This window comes from Notechis scutatus, chromosome 1 (assembly GCF_049901735.1).
Source record: "Notechis scutatus isolate UNSWTSFEM ecotype Mainland chromosome 1, rNotScu1.2, whole genome shotgun sequence".
NCBI lineage: Eukaryota > Metazoa > Chordata > Lepidosauria > Squamata > Elapidae > Notechis > Notechis scutatus.
This window is the reverse complement of record NC_142009.1, coordinates 126921442-126935380: the sequence shown is the minus strand read 5'-3', so window position 1 is coordinate 126935380 and position 13939 is coordinate 126921442. Positions and strand designations below refer to the sequence as shown.

The 13939-nt window shown below is 41.6% G+C and overlaps 1 protein-coding gene across 1 annotated transcript in view; it reads left to right on the top strand.

Moving 5' to 3' along the window:
- The first annotated feature begins 2728 nt into the window (after positions 1-2728).
- The window catches only part of ZNF451 (zinc finger protein 451), a 30609-nt gene continuing 19398 nt past the window's right edge, over positions 2729-13939 (top strand). The window contains exons 1-4 of the mRNA XM_026665238.2: positions 2729-2925; positions 3112-3193; positions 10369-10457; positions 12629-12700. Coding sequence (XP_026521023.2) covers positions 10377-10457; positions 12629-12700 — 153 coding nt within the window. The 5' untranslated portion in view covers positions 2729-2925; positions 3112-3193; positions 10369-10376. The remainder of the gene's footprint in view (positions 2926-3111; positions 3194-10368; positions 10458-12628; positions 12701-13939) is intronic.

The window sequence follows — 13939 nt, the reverse complement described above, 5'->3', positions numbered from 1 at the left end:
ATGTATAATTGAAGTCATTAATATACCTTTCTAAAACAGATGACGTACAAGCAATTAAAACTTCAAGCAGCAAACACTTGTGTACTGAGAAATTACTTATAAATAAATAAAAAATTTAAACATGTTGTCATTTCTAACAAGCAAAATATTTATGTAGCAGAAAATAGGTTTATATTCAACATAGGTAACTGTTCTGTCTTGCCTTCCCTTTCCCTTAACAGATGAGGGAGTACACACACACACAAACACAGGCAGGCAAGCTGGCTCGGACTTCACAGAGTTAATTCTTTGAAACTGATAATATTCTTGGCGTTCCACCACGTCCTGCCTACCAAGTCCAAGCTGGCAGCAATTATAAAATAAAGTTTTAATCACAGAGATAAATGGTTCTTTTACTTCATAAAAATCACAAGGTAGTCCACAAAGCAATCATTCACGAAGAAAATCTGAAGTAAGGTTAAACTTTGTCCCGTACAAAGTTTCAGGAGAAAACACACCCACTTTTATCCCCTGTGGGGTGTGGCTCAATAACTCAGCTCACTCTCTGACCCTCCCACGTCTCCTACGTTGCTGCTCACGTTTCTCCCTACGATGCTGCTTAGGATCGAGCCAACACTCTTCCTCTTTACTCCCTGTCAGGGGCTGCTCCGATATGCCTTCCTCCTGATTAATCTCAGGCTGTTCCTCTCTGTTGTCTGATGGAACCTGAGGCATTGCCAGAAAGGAAGGTCCTGGGGAGGAAGGCATTCCCAATTCCTCCTCCTCATCTTCCAGGTCCTCTTCCTCTGACAGCATAGGCTTGGGAATCGGGGCCACAGCAGGTAACATATTATACAAATTTTATAGAGTAGACATTTCCCAGAACAATGATGGCTAAGCTTTTGGGTTTGGCCTGTCAGAGATTCTAAAAATGTCTAATTTGACTTTGCTATCTCCCCACCCCCAACAAAAGAGAAACAATTCTTTACATCTTTATTTAGTTTAAAAAAAATACAGTCCAATCGTGTATGATCCCCAGGATCTGCTGCATATTCCCTACCTTCAGGCAGAGTTTTCTCTCACCTGGCAAGCTCCTGTGGCCTACCCAAGATAACTCTGGGTCACACAAGGCCTTCTTTTTTAATGTGTCTTCATAGAATACTCTTCTATAGTCTCTGCAGCCTCAGAAAACTGCACAGAAAAAAATGTATAAGTAAACATTTCATATCTGCTTCTTTTGATCACATTCTATATGGGTGTAATTGTGGAGAGATGAAAAAAAATAGAGGATTTACTTTTTCTGCCTACCACCTACAGCACTGCAGGTGCCATGTAAGAGCAAGGTACATGCAGTTATTTGGAATGGATATAGCAACAAGTGGGATTAACTATTATGTTGGACTGTGACTAAAGTTTTTATCCGAAAACAGACAGTTGCCACTCATATTTGGATCAGGGCTGCTATTAGTCTCAAAGGGGCAAAAATATATATAGCGTATAGTACTATAACTAAAACAGACTGTGGAGGGACACTCTGAAAACATGGTAATTATCTTGATATTCTGCAAGAAGAGTGGATTTTGGAGAGCTGTTTGCTCTTTTCTATTCTTGGGGTAAATACATTACCTTTTCAGCATATCAGAGGTATTCAAATGGCAAACCTTTAAAATGCTGTAACCACCTCTGTTAAGAAATATTGAACAAAACCTTAGACTGCTATAATTTTGTATTGAATTGTCTTAATTACTTTGGCTGACTTTATCATTCCTTTATCATGCTATTTTCATGAATGATTTATTGACTGAATATTTAACAATGTACTTTATGTTGATCAGAGAATCCCAATTATTAGAGAAATTTAAAAATACAATAAATGTTCTCATTGGTTGACAGTATTTCTTGAATTCTTATTTCTTATGCTAAGATTAATGATGGTTCTGATTACTGTCATTCTCCCTCAGCCCTCCCTCAGCCCTAGGAAGGAAGCCATGGCAAGACATTTCTGAAAAACTTTGCCAAGAAAACTTCAGGGACTAGTCCAGCCAGTTGTCAGGAGTGAACACAGACTGCATTAAACACACACACACACCCTTCTCATCCTTATGATGTCTGTGTCTTCCTCAGGTCCTTTATCTGATCCTCTGGTCCTTTTATCTGATGCCTGGGAGCTAAAGGATTCCATTTCTGCAGAGTATCTTAGCTTAAGGTGTGTGTTTGTGTGTATGAAACCCAGATGATTTGTGGCTTATTCCTAAATATGGATGAACTACCATCATTTGGTCTGTGACTTATATTCATAACTTTGTCCAGCTCCAATCTAAAATACCGCTTTTAAGAGTCTCCCAGCCCACTTCTACAGAGCTTCCATTCTCTCATCTCATCCACTACCCCATGCATTAGTTCAATTCCTCCAGCTTTTAATTTATAAAAACCTAAGGAACAAAATCGCCGGGCATCTTGTAGATCTGCTGAACAACAGTTCTCAATACACCCAACGATGCGATGTGAAAAAACGTAATCTACGGCCACTCCGCCTTCCACTTTTCGGCGCTTGACTCCAGTAGGGGGAGTGGGAGGGGTGGCTTGGGTGGGGGGGAGCCATTACAGTATTACAGTCTTGCATTACAGTAATTCCTGGAGGCCGACAGGGAGCGCCCTCGGGCGGCCAAGGAGACTACACTTCCCAGAAGGCCGAGGTGCCGAAAAGCGTCACCCTCGACGTTTGAAGCGGAAGAAACTGAAAGCTTCGCGCGCGAGGGGAGAGCGGTGACGTACGAGTTGCGTCGCCAATGGGTGCTTGCAGAAGGGCGAGGAGAGCGCTGGCGCGATTGATGACGGTTCGTCGGGCTGACGGTTGATTTTCGTTTTCCTCTTGCCGCCGAGTGGCCAAAGGGTTTGGTGCAGCGATACGAGGCGGGCGGGGTTCTTGCCTGCAGGCGATACGAGGTACCTTCAGCAATCACACCGTCGTCCACACCTGGGTTGATTGTGGGCGGTGTCGCCGTTTCTTAATCGTCCTCGTCGGCGCCCTGGTTTGAGAGTCCGCGTCGTTATCCAGACCCGTTTTCCCATCACGCTTTCTCTTCTTCGTATTGCTCTGTTTTTATTTTTACTTTATTTTATTCTTGACAGGTGCTTTCAGTGAAATGAATGGAGGCCTTGCATAACCATTCGGAATTTTACTTTTTCCATTAACCTTAGTGCATCCTTATAGGTAAGTGTGGTTTTTGCTGCCCACACCCTGGCAACGGGCAGGGTCTGAGTTCAGAGCCCTGGGCCTCTCATGGTAAATGAATAAACACACGGACACAATGTTTACTCGGGATGAAAAGGCCCTGAACAAAAGGCAGGTACCTCCTTTTATTAGGTTGCTTGCAAGCGTCATAGCAGGAACACGGAATTTTTCCTTATAAGGTAAACTACATAATTATGCTAATACAAAAACTATACCATTGCTGGGGTCTTATCACCTCTGCTCTTAGCCCTGCCCAGTTACTTTCTTCTCCCACATAACTTTCGTTTCTCCTTCTCCCATAACTTTCGTTTCTCCAGCCAGCGCCCCTCCCAGCCAGCATTCCACAAGGTTGACCACTGCAACTTTTAGCATCCATTTATTATAACAGTTGTATATTGCAACATCTCCTCTGTTTTTATTTTATTTGGAAGGTGATATATTAACACTGTCCTAATGATGATTCTTGCTTGCCCCCTCCTCCTCCGAGTCTGAGGCTTGCAAGTGCATTAGGATGCATGTTTTGTCCTTACCAGCACTTTTGATGATTTCATCTTCGTCTGAATCCGAGGAGAATGTTAACAGAGCTCGTTTTTCTTGTGTATGAGATATGAGAGTATTTACCTGTTTCTGAGTCCGTGATAACTGGCTTAATCTGCGTTTTAAGAAGGCCAAAACTTTGCCCAAAACACAAGGGCCAATGGTACAGAGCACAAGTAGGAGAATAAGAGGACCAGCAATGGCAGATACTAAGGTGGTTAACCATGGGGAGAAGTTGAACAGACCCTGATACCATGTTTGTTGAGCCTCTCGTTCTCTTTGCCTTTCTTTTAGTCTCTTATCTAACTCTTTCATAGAATCTAAAACCACTCCTGAACTATCTGCATAAAAACAACATTCTTCTTTCAGTGCTGCACATAACCCACCCTGCTTGAGGAACAACAAATCTAAACCTCTTCTATTCTGTAAGACAACTTCAGATAAGGAGGTGAGGGAGTTCTGCAAAGCAACTATAGATTGTTCAATGCGGCGTAAGTCTGCATCTATGGTGGCGCTTAAGTGGCGAAAATGCTGATCAGAGGTAACAAGGCCAGCTATACCTGTGGCCGCCCCAGAAGCCCCCAACCCCAGCAGAACAGCTAGTGTCAAAGCAGTTACTACTTCTCTTTTTGCTCTAAGGTTATATTGTCTAGGTTCTAGTAAAGAAACAAAATTTTCTGAGTCATATACATTCATTTTTGGAATCAATTGTACTTGAATACAAAAGGAATTTTGCTTGATTAAGGTATCCCCGCTGGCACAGGCTGTCAGTCCCGTGGAACATGCCCACATTGAAGCATCTCCAGGAATGAAGTATTGACCCTGGAGGCGTTTGTTTATATTGCCTCCTGTGGTGGTAAATACCTGGGTCCAAGCCCCTATGTTAAGGTTGAGTCGGTGAGCAGGTATGTACATATCACATGAGTACTTTCCCGTGGTGACATTTAAACAAAATTGCGAGTAATTCTTAGGTATGTGGCCCAAACAGCAGCCTTGGCCTATTATAGAAGTGATAGTGATGGTGGTACTATCATGCCATCTGCATTGAGAGTCCGAGGTGTCATTTCTTATGGCCTGTGAGGATCCTACTGCTTCATAGAATGGTGGAGTGGGAGACAAACATAACCAACAATGCTTAGATAAGAAAGTGTTGGAAGCATTCAGGACACTGTAAGAAGATTGAAGAAGTGGCAGCAAGGGATTAACTGTTGTTGACAAAGGTTGTAGAAAGGAAGATTTAATTTCCTTGGCACTTGGTCCCACAGGGCCAGAGGAGGGTATGTGTACTTGTCGTTGTATGTAAAAAATGTTGCCAGAATCATACCCCGCGGTGTCATACACTCTTCCTCCCCACTTTACTCCAGTGTCCCATAATGTAGATGCTTTCCCTTTCGCAGTGAATCTCACAGTGACCATGTTGCAACGGGCACCTGGTGGTCCCCCTTCCCCAGCTCAAGGCATTTGCTTCCTTGAACGAGAAAGAGTGATTAAGTCATTTTTGTAGGGAGGGCTCCACCAGATGTGACCAGTGGACACACAGCTCCAGGATTTGCAAAAGTAGTCCGATAGGCCACCACAAGTGTGTTGATGATTTGGAGAAGTGTCGTGACCTGGGCAGACATAAAGGCGGAATTTTTTCACTACTTCTGGGCTTGTTGGAGTCCCCTGTCCTTTTTTTGCATATGCTGTTCTGCCCAGGATCATTTCAGCAAAGTCAAATTGTAAGTGTGGGAAACAAGTGTCAATTTGGGCATAGTAGTGTGTTGAATTCAATACCTGTCCATATGCGTCCTTGATGACCCATGTGATGTTGTATGGCCTATGGGCGTTAAAGCTGGTGGATGTTCCATCAGTCCAGCGAAGCGAACAGCCAAGCAGGAAGAAGAAGAGTGCTGTCATCTTTTCCGGATGATGGCTCCGCTGGTTGTGGACGGTGATATGGGCGGACACACCTTGCAGGAACCCAGAGAGTTCTGTCAGGAAGTTGGACTGCTGCGTAGCCTCGACCCCAGGTGAAGAGACCAGCAGGGCCCTTCCAAGTAGGGTCTGGCAGTTGGTAGTAGTATACCTGTGGTTTGGGAGAATCAGGGGAAGGGGGGGAGGAAAAATGTCGCTCCGCTGCCGTCATAGCAGGGGTGCTGGAGAGATTGAGGAAGTTGAGAGTATAAAGACAGAGATTAAAAGTGTCTTGCATCGCCGGGAGGCTAAGGGTTCTTTTCCCTTTGATCAAATGTCGTTCTAACGCTGTTTTTAGCGTTAAGTTGGCCTCTCTATCAGGGCTTGTCCTTGACTATTAGCTGTGCTAGTGTATGCAGGGTCATTATCTGTTTTTATTTCATTTGGGCGTCCCAACGATGCAAAGGTGCGAATGTAATGATTGATGACATGTTTGGAGGCTTCTCCCCTTTGCGGGGTGGCCATTATGAACCCTGAATAGGTGTCAATAGACACGTGAAGGTATTTCCAAGGGGCAAAAGGTGAGAATTGAGTGACATCCATTTGCCATGTCTCACAAGCCTCTACGCCCCTGGGGTTGGTCCCTTGAGGAAGGGCTTTTGCTTGCAAACTGCAAGTGGGGCATTGTTGTATAATTGCAGTTGCTTCTTCCAAAGAAATACCAAATTGTTTAATCAGAGCCTTTTTGTTTTGATGAAAATAACTATGACTTTCCCCTGCCGTTAGAGGGGAAGGTTGAGGCATCTTAATACTGATGGAAAGTACTTTACAAGCAGTATCAGCTACCTGGTTCCCTTCTGAAAGGAAACCTGGGAGTTGTTGATGACTACATATATGGGCTACAAATAGAGGATGGGTCCTAGATTGAATGAGCATTTGCAGCCGAAGCAACAGTGTCATTAATGATGGTTGTATAGAAGGAGACAGATATGCCTCAAAAATGTGCAAGACCAATTGGGAGACATATAGACTATCCGTTATGATGTTAATTGGTTGCTCAGGAAATGTCTCCAAGGCTAAGTTAAAAGCAGCTAATTCAGCTTGCTGTGCCGATGATTGGGGCTTTGTCAGTTGCTTGTGCCAGTTAGCTTGATCATACCAGACACAAGCACCATGAGTTTTAGAGCCATCAGTAAAAACTGTGATGGCTTGAATTAGTGGAAAAGTAACTACTGGAGAGGAAAAGGTAATAGGTACCGTTTTAATTAGCTGTAGACGGGGTCAGAAGGGAGATGGCAAGAGATGGGACCAATCCAATTCTCCAGAGCATCCTGCAATACATCTGACGTCTGAAAAAGGGGTCCCATTGAGAGAGTTTGAAAGGAATGTGTATAGCTTGAAGATCATGACCGAGCAAAGCCTTGGCTCGGTGACGTCCCTTGATACAAAGCAGAGCGAGCTGAAGTGAACCATAGTGGGTTGAGAAGGTAAAGACAGAGAGTTTTACTCAGAAAAGCGATGGGCTGGTATGGCCCCTCCCTTTCTCTAGTATTTTGGTGAAATCAATCTATGTTCTCTGGAAAGGCCAGCCCACTAGGGGTCGCCCTCCCATTTCTTTTTCCTTGCTGCTTTCTTAGAGTTTACTTTTCAAACATCCAGAATTCCCCTCATTGCATTCACAGACACACACATCCTTCTCAATTTGCACACACATCTTTCCTCTTCCAACTCATCTTTCTCTTTTTCCTCAGATTTCCAATCCTATTCTCTTCTATTTCTAGCAAGGGAATTGATGCCATTACCAGCTCTATTTCCCCTGTAGCTTCAGTCCAGATTGTCACATCAATCCTTCAGCTAACTCCAGAGGCCCCTTCAAAGCCTCTTTCCTTCCTCCAAACAACACATCCACAAACCATCTCTCTCCTTCCTTCTTCCATTTCCTTCCTCCAAACAACACATCCACAAACCATCTCTCTACTTCCTTCTTCCACCTTTATCATCAAATCTACATGCAACAAACAATCTTAGCTTCTCACTCCTGTCTTCTCAAGTACACCAGAAATTGTGGAAAAGCAGAACAATAGGGTAGCAAGACATTATTTACATAGTGTTAACACATGGTAGAGTTTTAGCAAAAGATTCCATTAATCAATAATGAGTTTTGTGTTAAGTTGAGACATAAGATCACAGCCCCACAGGTTAGTATGTAATGGAAGAACCAAGGGTTGGAGGTAGGCAGTCCCCGAACGGCTGGGGCAGTTTCCAAAGGCCAATCGTCCGGCCACTCAGCCGTTCGGAGGACACCTACGTCAGAGACCCGAAAAGACTTTGTTACAGATTGTGAATTGTAACAGAGATGTTAGGAGCATAGAAGCCATCATTTGCCATTCAGAGAAAAGAATATTATGATTATTAGAAATGTTTTCTAACAAGGTTCTAACATAGGGTGACTTAAGGCCATATTTGGCAGTGGCAGATTTGAGTTCTTTCATGAGATCCCATTCCATAGGGACATACTGAGGGGCAGGATTTCCCCCTCCTGCCGGGGCTTGGAGGACCATAGGAAAACAAGAGAGGTCCTCCGGATCTATTTTTCCTTTAATCAGTGCCTCCTGAAAGGTATTACGTACAGGCAAGGAGGCAGGAGACTCAGTGGATTTGATAGGGTTAACATCAGGAATGCGAGGGGGGTTGTAGGGGGGAGGGGGAGGGGGGAGGAAGGAACAGCAGGGTACAGAGCAGGAGGTGTGGAAGTTTCTGCCAAAGAAGGCAGGGGATTTTTAGGAGATGGGGAAGGCTGACCCGAAGTCTGGTCAGAGATTGATTCAGAGGGAATTGGGTCAGAGATTGATTCAGAGGGGGGGTAAAGAATATTGATAGCAGTCACGAGAGCTCTCCAGGCGTAGAGGATTTCCGGGGGGGGGGCTCGTGGAGGCTCGTGAATGTATTTTCCTATTTTTTCCCAAATAGATGGTTTAAGAGTGCCACCTTCTGGATAAGCGGGGCAATGTTTTTGAAGATAAAGGAGAAAGGAGGTAATTTTTTTGCGAGAGAGAGGATAGATAGTATGTCCGTTAGCTTTCTGCAAGTGATTCGCCTTCCTGATTAAGGATTGAAGCTCGTCCACATGCTTGGACAGAAGCTTGGAGATTGGGGTGCCCATACTTACGATGCGCTTTGCCGGTCTCCGGTGCGTAATATGGGAATCAGGGCAGCACACTCCTTCCTGGAAGTCGTGCTGTGGATGCAGCCAGATGCAGCTTTGCTAAGGGAGGATGTCCTCTTTGCAGAAGATTCCTGGGGAGGGATCCGTAACACGAAACGGCATCCCTGGGCTGCAGCTGGCTCGAATCACGAATCACGTCGGGGTTCACCAGTTGTGGTTTTTGCTGCCCACACCCTGGCAACGGGCAGGGTCTGAGTTCAGAGCCCTGGGCCTCTCATGGTAAATGAATAAACACACGGACACAATGTTTACTCGGGATGAAAAGGCCCTGAACAAAAGGCAGGTACCTCCTTTTATTAGGTTGCTTGCAAGCGTCATAGCAGGAACACGGAATTTTTCCTTATAAGGTAAACTACATAATTATGCTAATACAAAAACTATACCATTGCTGGGGTCTTATCACCTCTGCTCTTAGCCCTGCCCAGTTACTTTCTTCTCCCACATAACTTTCGTTTCTCCTTCTCCCATAACTTTCGTTTCTCCAGCCAGCGCCCCTCCCAGCCAGCATTCCACAAGGTTGACCACTGCAACTTTTAGCATCCATTTATTATAACAGTTGTATATTGCAACAGGTAAGGAAATAAATAAATAAATAAATAAAGTAAATAAATAAATAAAATAAATAAATGGTGTAGTAACCGCTTTCCTTGCACACTTCTTTTAACTTTTCATTTCTTTAGCGCACTTTCTCCTGACTCACTGGCTTGGCTCTTTTGCATCTGTATGGTTATTTTGACATCGTCCTGCACTTAAAAGAACATTTATACATTTATCACTTATAGATCAGCTCAGCTAGTGGAAGCATGCCAATTTCAGGTTTAGAACTTTTCCAATAAATTCCTTGATCTGTTAAAAGGATGAATTCTGAAATGATACAAACCTGTTATGCTATTATCAGTAAGTAAAGCAAAAAGGTAATGGGAATTGGTATACTTAGTAATTGGGAGCTGTCCCCTTAAGGGAATGCCTCATGGTAAATGTAGTTAAGGCATTCTGGGAAATGTAGTTCATGTCATGTAGCCACATCTGTAATCCTGATTGGTCACTGAATTGACCCTTGGTGGGTTGGGGGAAGTTTCTTCACTCTTGCTCGGACCCTAGCATCCTGCTAGCGTCTCTCCTTTGGTTCTACTACTATGTGATGAAATAGGGGAAAGATTACTATCATTTTACACTATGATTTCAACTATGCAAAGAATTGGACATTAGATGCATCTTGACATAACTGAGTTACCTTGAGGATACCTAATATAATCCAATAAAAGAAACTGTATGAAAGAATTTGTAGAGTTATCTGTCTTTATATTTAACAATTGAATCAAAGGACAGAATAGGTTGTCTGTAGATGTTCCAGGTCTTGTACAATGTATTTCTTGTAATTGATTTAAAAAGTTAAATAATTGCCAGGAAATACAATATTAATTGCAGTGAGAAACAAAACCATGGATTTATTTGTGCATTATTACCTTCAGTGATTTTTGTTTGTTTGTTTCAGATACAATAATGGAGTATCTTATATCTTCTAAGAAGACTGACAATTCTTCTCAACCGGAAGAAAGTGAAGATGATATTGAATTTGTTAGTGTACGTAGACAATTTGCATGTAAACATAAGAGTGCTGGAGGATCAACTAGACATCAATATGATGCAGCATTTTGTATTGCATAGTGTCAATCCAGATCTATCCAAGTTCAAGCAGTCTTCTACTATCAGTGCCCTTTAATATTTGCAATCTTAAGTTGTACTGTCTTTGTTTCTGGATTTTATAGGTAGCCATCAAAGTCAGCTGCCATGAATAGCCATTCCACTTGAGGATTTCTCTTGTCCCTTTCAACCACTTATCTTGGTTGCCATCACTATACTACATATGGCAGCAGATTCTTAATACTGTATAAAAGAGTGCTTTCTTTTATTGAATCTAAATCTCCTTAAATTTAGTTTTAGTCAAGGATCCTGAACATTAATATTGTGAAAGAAGAAGAAAAATTACCTGCCTTTACATTTTTAATGGCATACCTGATTTTAGTACACTTATTCTACCCTATCTTTCAAAGCTAAAAAGTTCCAGAGTGTAGTTTTGAATAAGCCAATTCTACTCTCCTAATTCTTTATCTTTCCCCTTTTCCGCTTCTGTTCCAACTCTACAGTACAGTATCAGCTTGTGATGCAGTACACAATATTCCTAATGTGGTTTACTGTTGTGGCCCTGATTCCCGAGCCTATGCTGTCAGAGGAAGAAGACCTGGGCGATGAGGAGGAGGAACTGGGAATGCCTTCCTCCCCAGGATCTTCCTCTCTGACAATGCCTTCCTCCCTGATAATGCCTCAGGTTTCATCAGACAACCGAGAGGAACAGCCTGAGATTAATCAGGAGGAAGGCATATTGGAGCAGCCCCTGACAGGGAGTAAAGAGGAAGAGTGTTGGCTCGATCCTAAGCAGCGTCGTAGGGAGAAACGTGAGCAGCAACGTAGGAGGCGTGGGAGGGTCAGAGAGCTGAGAGCTCAGTTCACTCAGCTGAGTCATTGAGCCACACCCCACAGGGGATAAAAGTGGGTGTGTTTTCGGCTGGAACTTTGTACCGGACAAAGTTTAATCTTACTTCAGATTTTCTTTGTGAATGATTTTTGTGGACTGCCTTGTAATTTTCTGTGAGTAGATTTTTATTTGTTATCAGTTCAGACTTGGCAGGCAGAGGGTGTTGGAATGCCAAGAATATTCTCAGTTCCAAAGAATTAACTCTGTGAAGTCCGAGCCAGCTTGCCTGCCTATGTTTGTGTGAGTTTGTATTCTTTCATCTTTTGGGAAAGAAGAAAAGTGAGACAGAACAGTTTACTATATAAATGCAAAAAGGCATTTTATTGAGAGAGGGTTTTTTGTAGTATGGAATTCACTTTTCATACTGGATGGGCATTTTAATTAACTATCCACAGATACTCTCCTTACTTTCTTGGAAAGTGTTTGGCAATTCAGATGTGACTTGTTGTTTTTTCTCCCTTTTTGGTATTGGTTCAAATTCCCTTGCTTAAATTCAACAGCCTTTGTAATGTTATATCCTACCCATCCCCTTTGGCGAAATCTTATTTTAGCAGTTCTATTCAGTTTAATTGGTATCATTAAATTGGACCTTTTCAGTGCTCATCCATATTTCCAGGTAGCAAAATCATGGCAACCTTGCTATTTAGAAAGAACATTTTTTAATTTATTGCATTTAGCACAATGCTGCTTGGGTTTTTCAGGGGACAGGTAAGTCTAAAGTTTGTCTGAAGATTTATTGCTATGTAGAAGCCATTCTTAAATTATTGGGAACTGTTTAAATATGTTGGAACATAATTAGAATTCCCTACTAGAACTGAAGGGGACACTAGGTTGGGAAAGTCTTCCAAGGAGATAAAAGAGTGGGGAGCATTGTGCTCAAGAAAGAAAGCATGTCATCTTGGTATATACTGGTCTTTGACTAATAAGTATTTTATTTGATACCTTATGATTAATGTCAAAAGAGCCTTTATGACTTTGACTGGATTGGAATGACTGCAGTTAAAAAAAAGCTTTCTTGGATTATGAAATCTCTGACCATTTGATTAGAAGGCATTTGACAGAAGGCCATTCCACAATTCTTTATAGTGATACAAAATTGACCCAAATTAAAAATACTCTAATGAATGAATAATTAATTCATTGTACTTTTGCCTCTCATATTTTGAAAGTACTCATAAGTGAAAAAAAACCCCACTGTTAAAAATGTTTGTCTTTTTAGGAAAGTGTATCGAGACCTGTCCTGGAATGCATCGATCTTAGTAATGAAGAGGAATTTGATATCTCTTCTGAAGTGAGTGTTTCCTCACTGTAATTTTCAGTTTTGCTATAATTTTTAGTTTTCTCTGGAAATATTTTACACTTATTTCTGCAAACTTCTAACAATATGATGGACTATGTCTGATGCATATGCACAGTAATTCATGTTTAAATATGTTTTGAAGGAGGAACTTTTATTTTAGAGGTACCTGCAGTGTCATATTTTAAAAGCAAATCTCACATGTTATTTCTATTTAGCATGGGATCTTTGAATACTACTTAAATTGCAGTTGTAGATTTTGATAAACTAAGAAGTAAACCCACATAAGGAGCTATGGGTTATTTTTGTGGCTGTGTTCCATACGGATCTACATTATTTCAAATTATTTTTCTTCTTTGTTAAGTATAAATTGCTCTTTTCTGTTTTCTCCTCATGGTGTCACTTGTTTTATGTTAATACTTGCATTTCTTTTTCCAGCATTACTATGATACCCTGTCTGAACTGATTATAGATAATAATGGAAAGTACAACCATTTTGGAAGCTGAATTGTCCAAAAAGTTGTTATTACCTGATATTGTGCACTACTCAATGGAAATAACAAACAACAAATTATTACTGTACCTGTTAGAAAAGATGTACTGTAATGCTCTTGTTGCCAAACAAACATTTTCAAAACTATAACCTTAACTCATCTTGTAGGGGACACATGCAGCATAAAAATTAACTAAATAAATAAATCCTGTTGTTAACCACTCTAAATCCTAAGATCCAAATCCTAAGATCCATGGCCCTTCAAAGAATTTTGTGCTGTGTCTACAGCCATTTCTTCTATTCCTGGGACTGTATATCTTGGTTTCTACTGTTTCATTTGCAGCTTGCTTTGCTATTAAATGTTGGCAGTTCTACTACAGCTCCTGCTTGATTTGGTATTAAATGCCTCTAAATCAAAAAAGAAAAATCTGCATTAAAACATTCCAGTTTTACCATCCAGATCTACATTAATAGAATTTGCAAGGTTTTCAAAGTTTTGTTTCTCAGTACTGGAGCATCCAGTGAGTGAATCACTGATTCAGCCTGTACTGCTCAGTCTTTTTAATCAATGCCTTGGATGAGGGAGTTGAGGTAACAGTTATAAAAGTTGCAAATGATAAAACTGGGAGAGGTGGGTAATGATTGGTTATAATTTTTTGACTTCTGGGACATATAAATAATTCCCTCTAGGTTAAAGTTCTCAACAGAAGTTTGTTTACTTGTTACATATATTTTGTCAC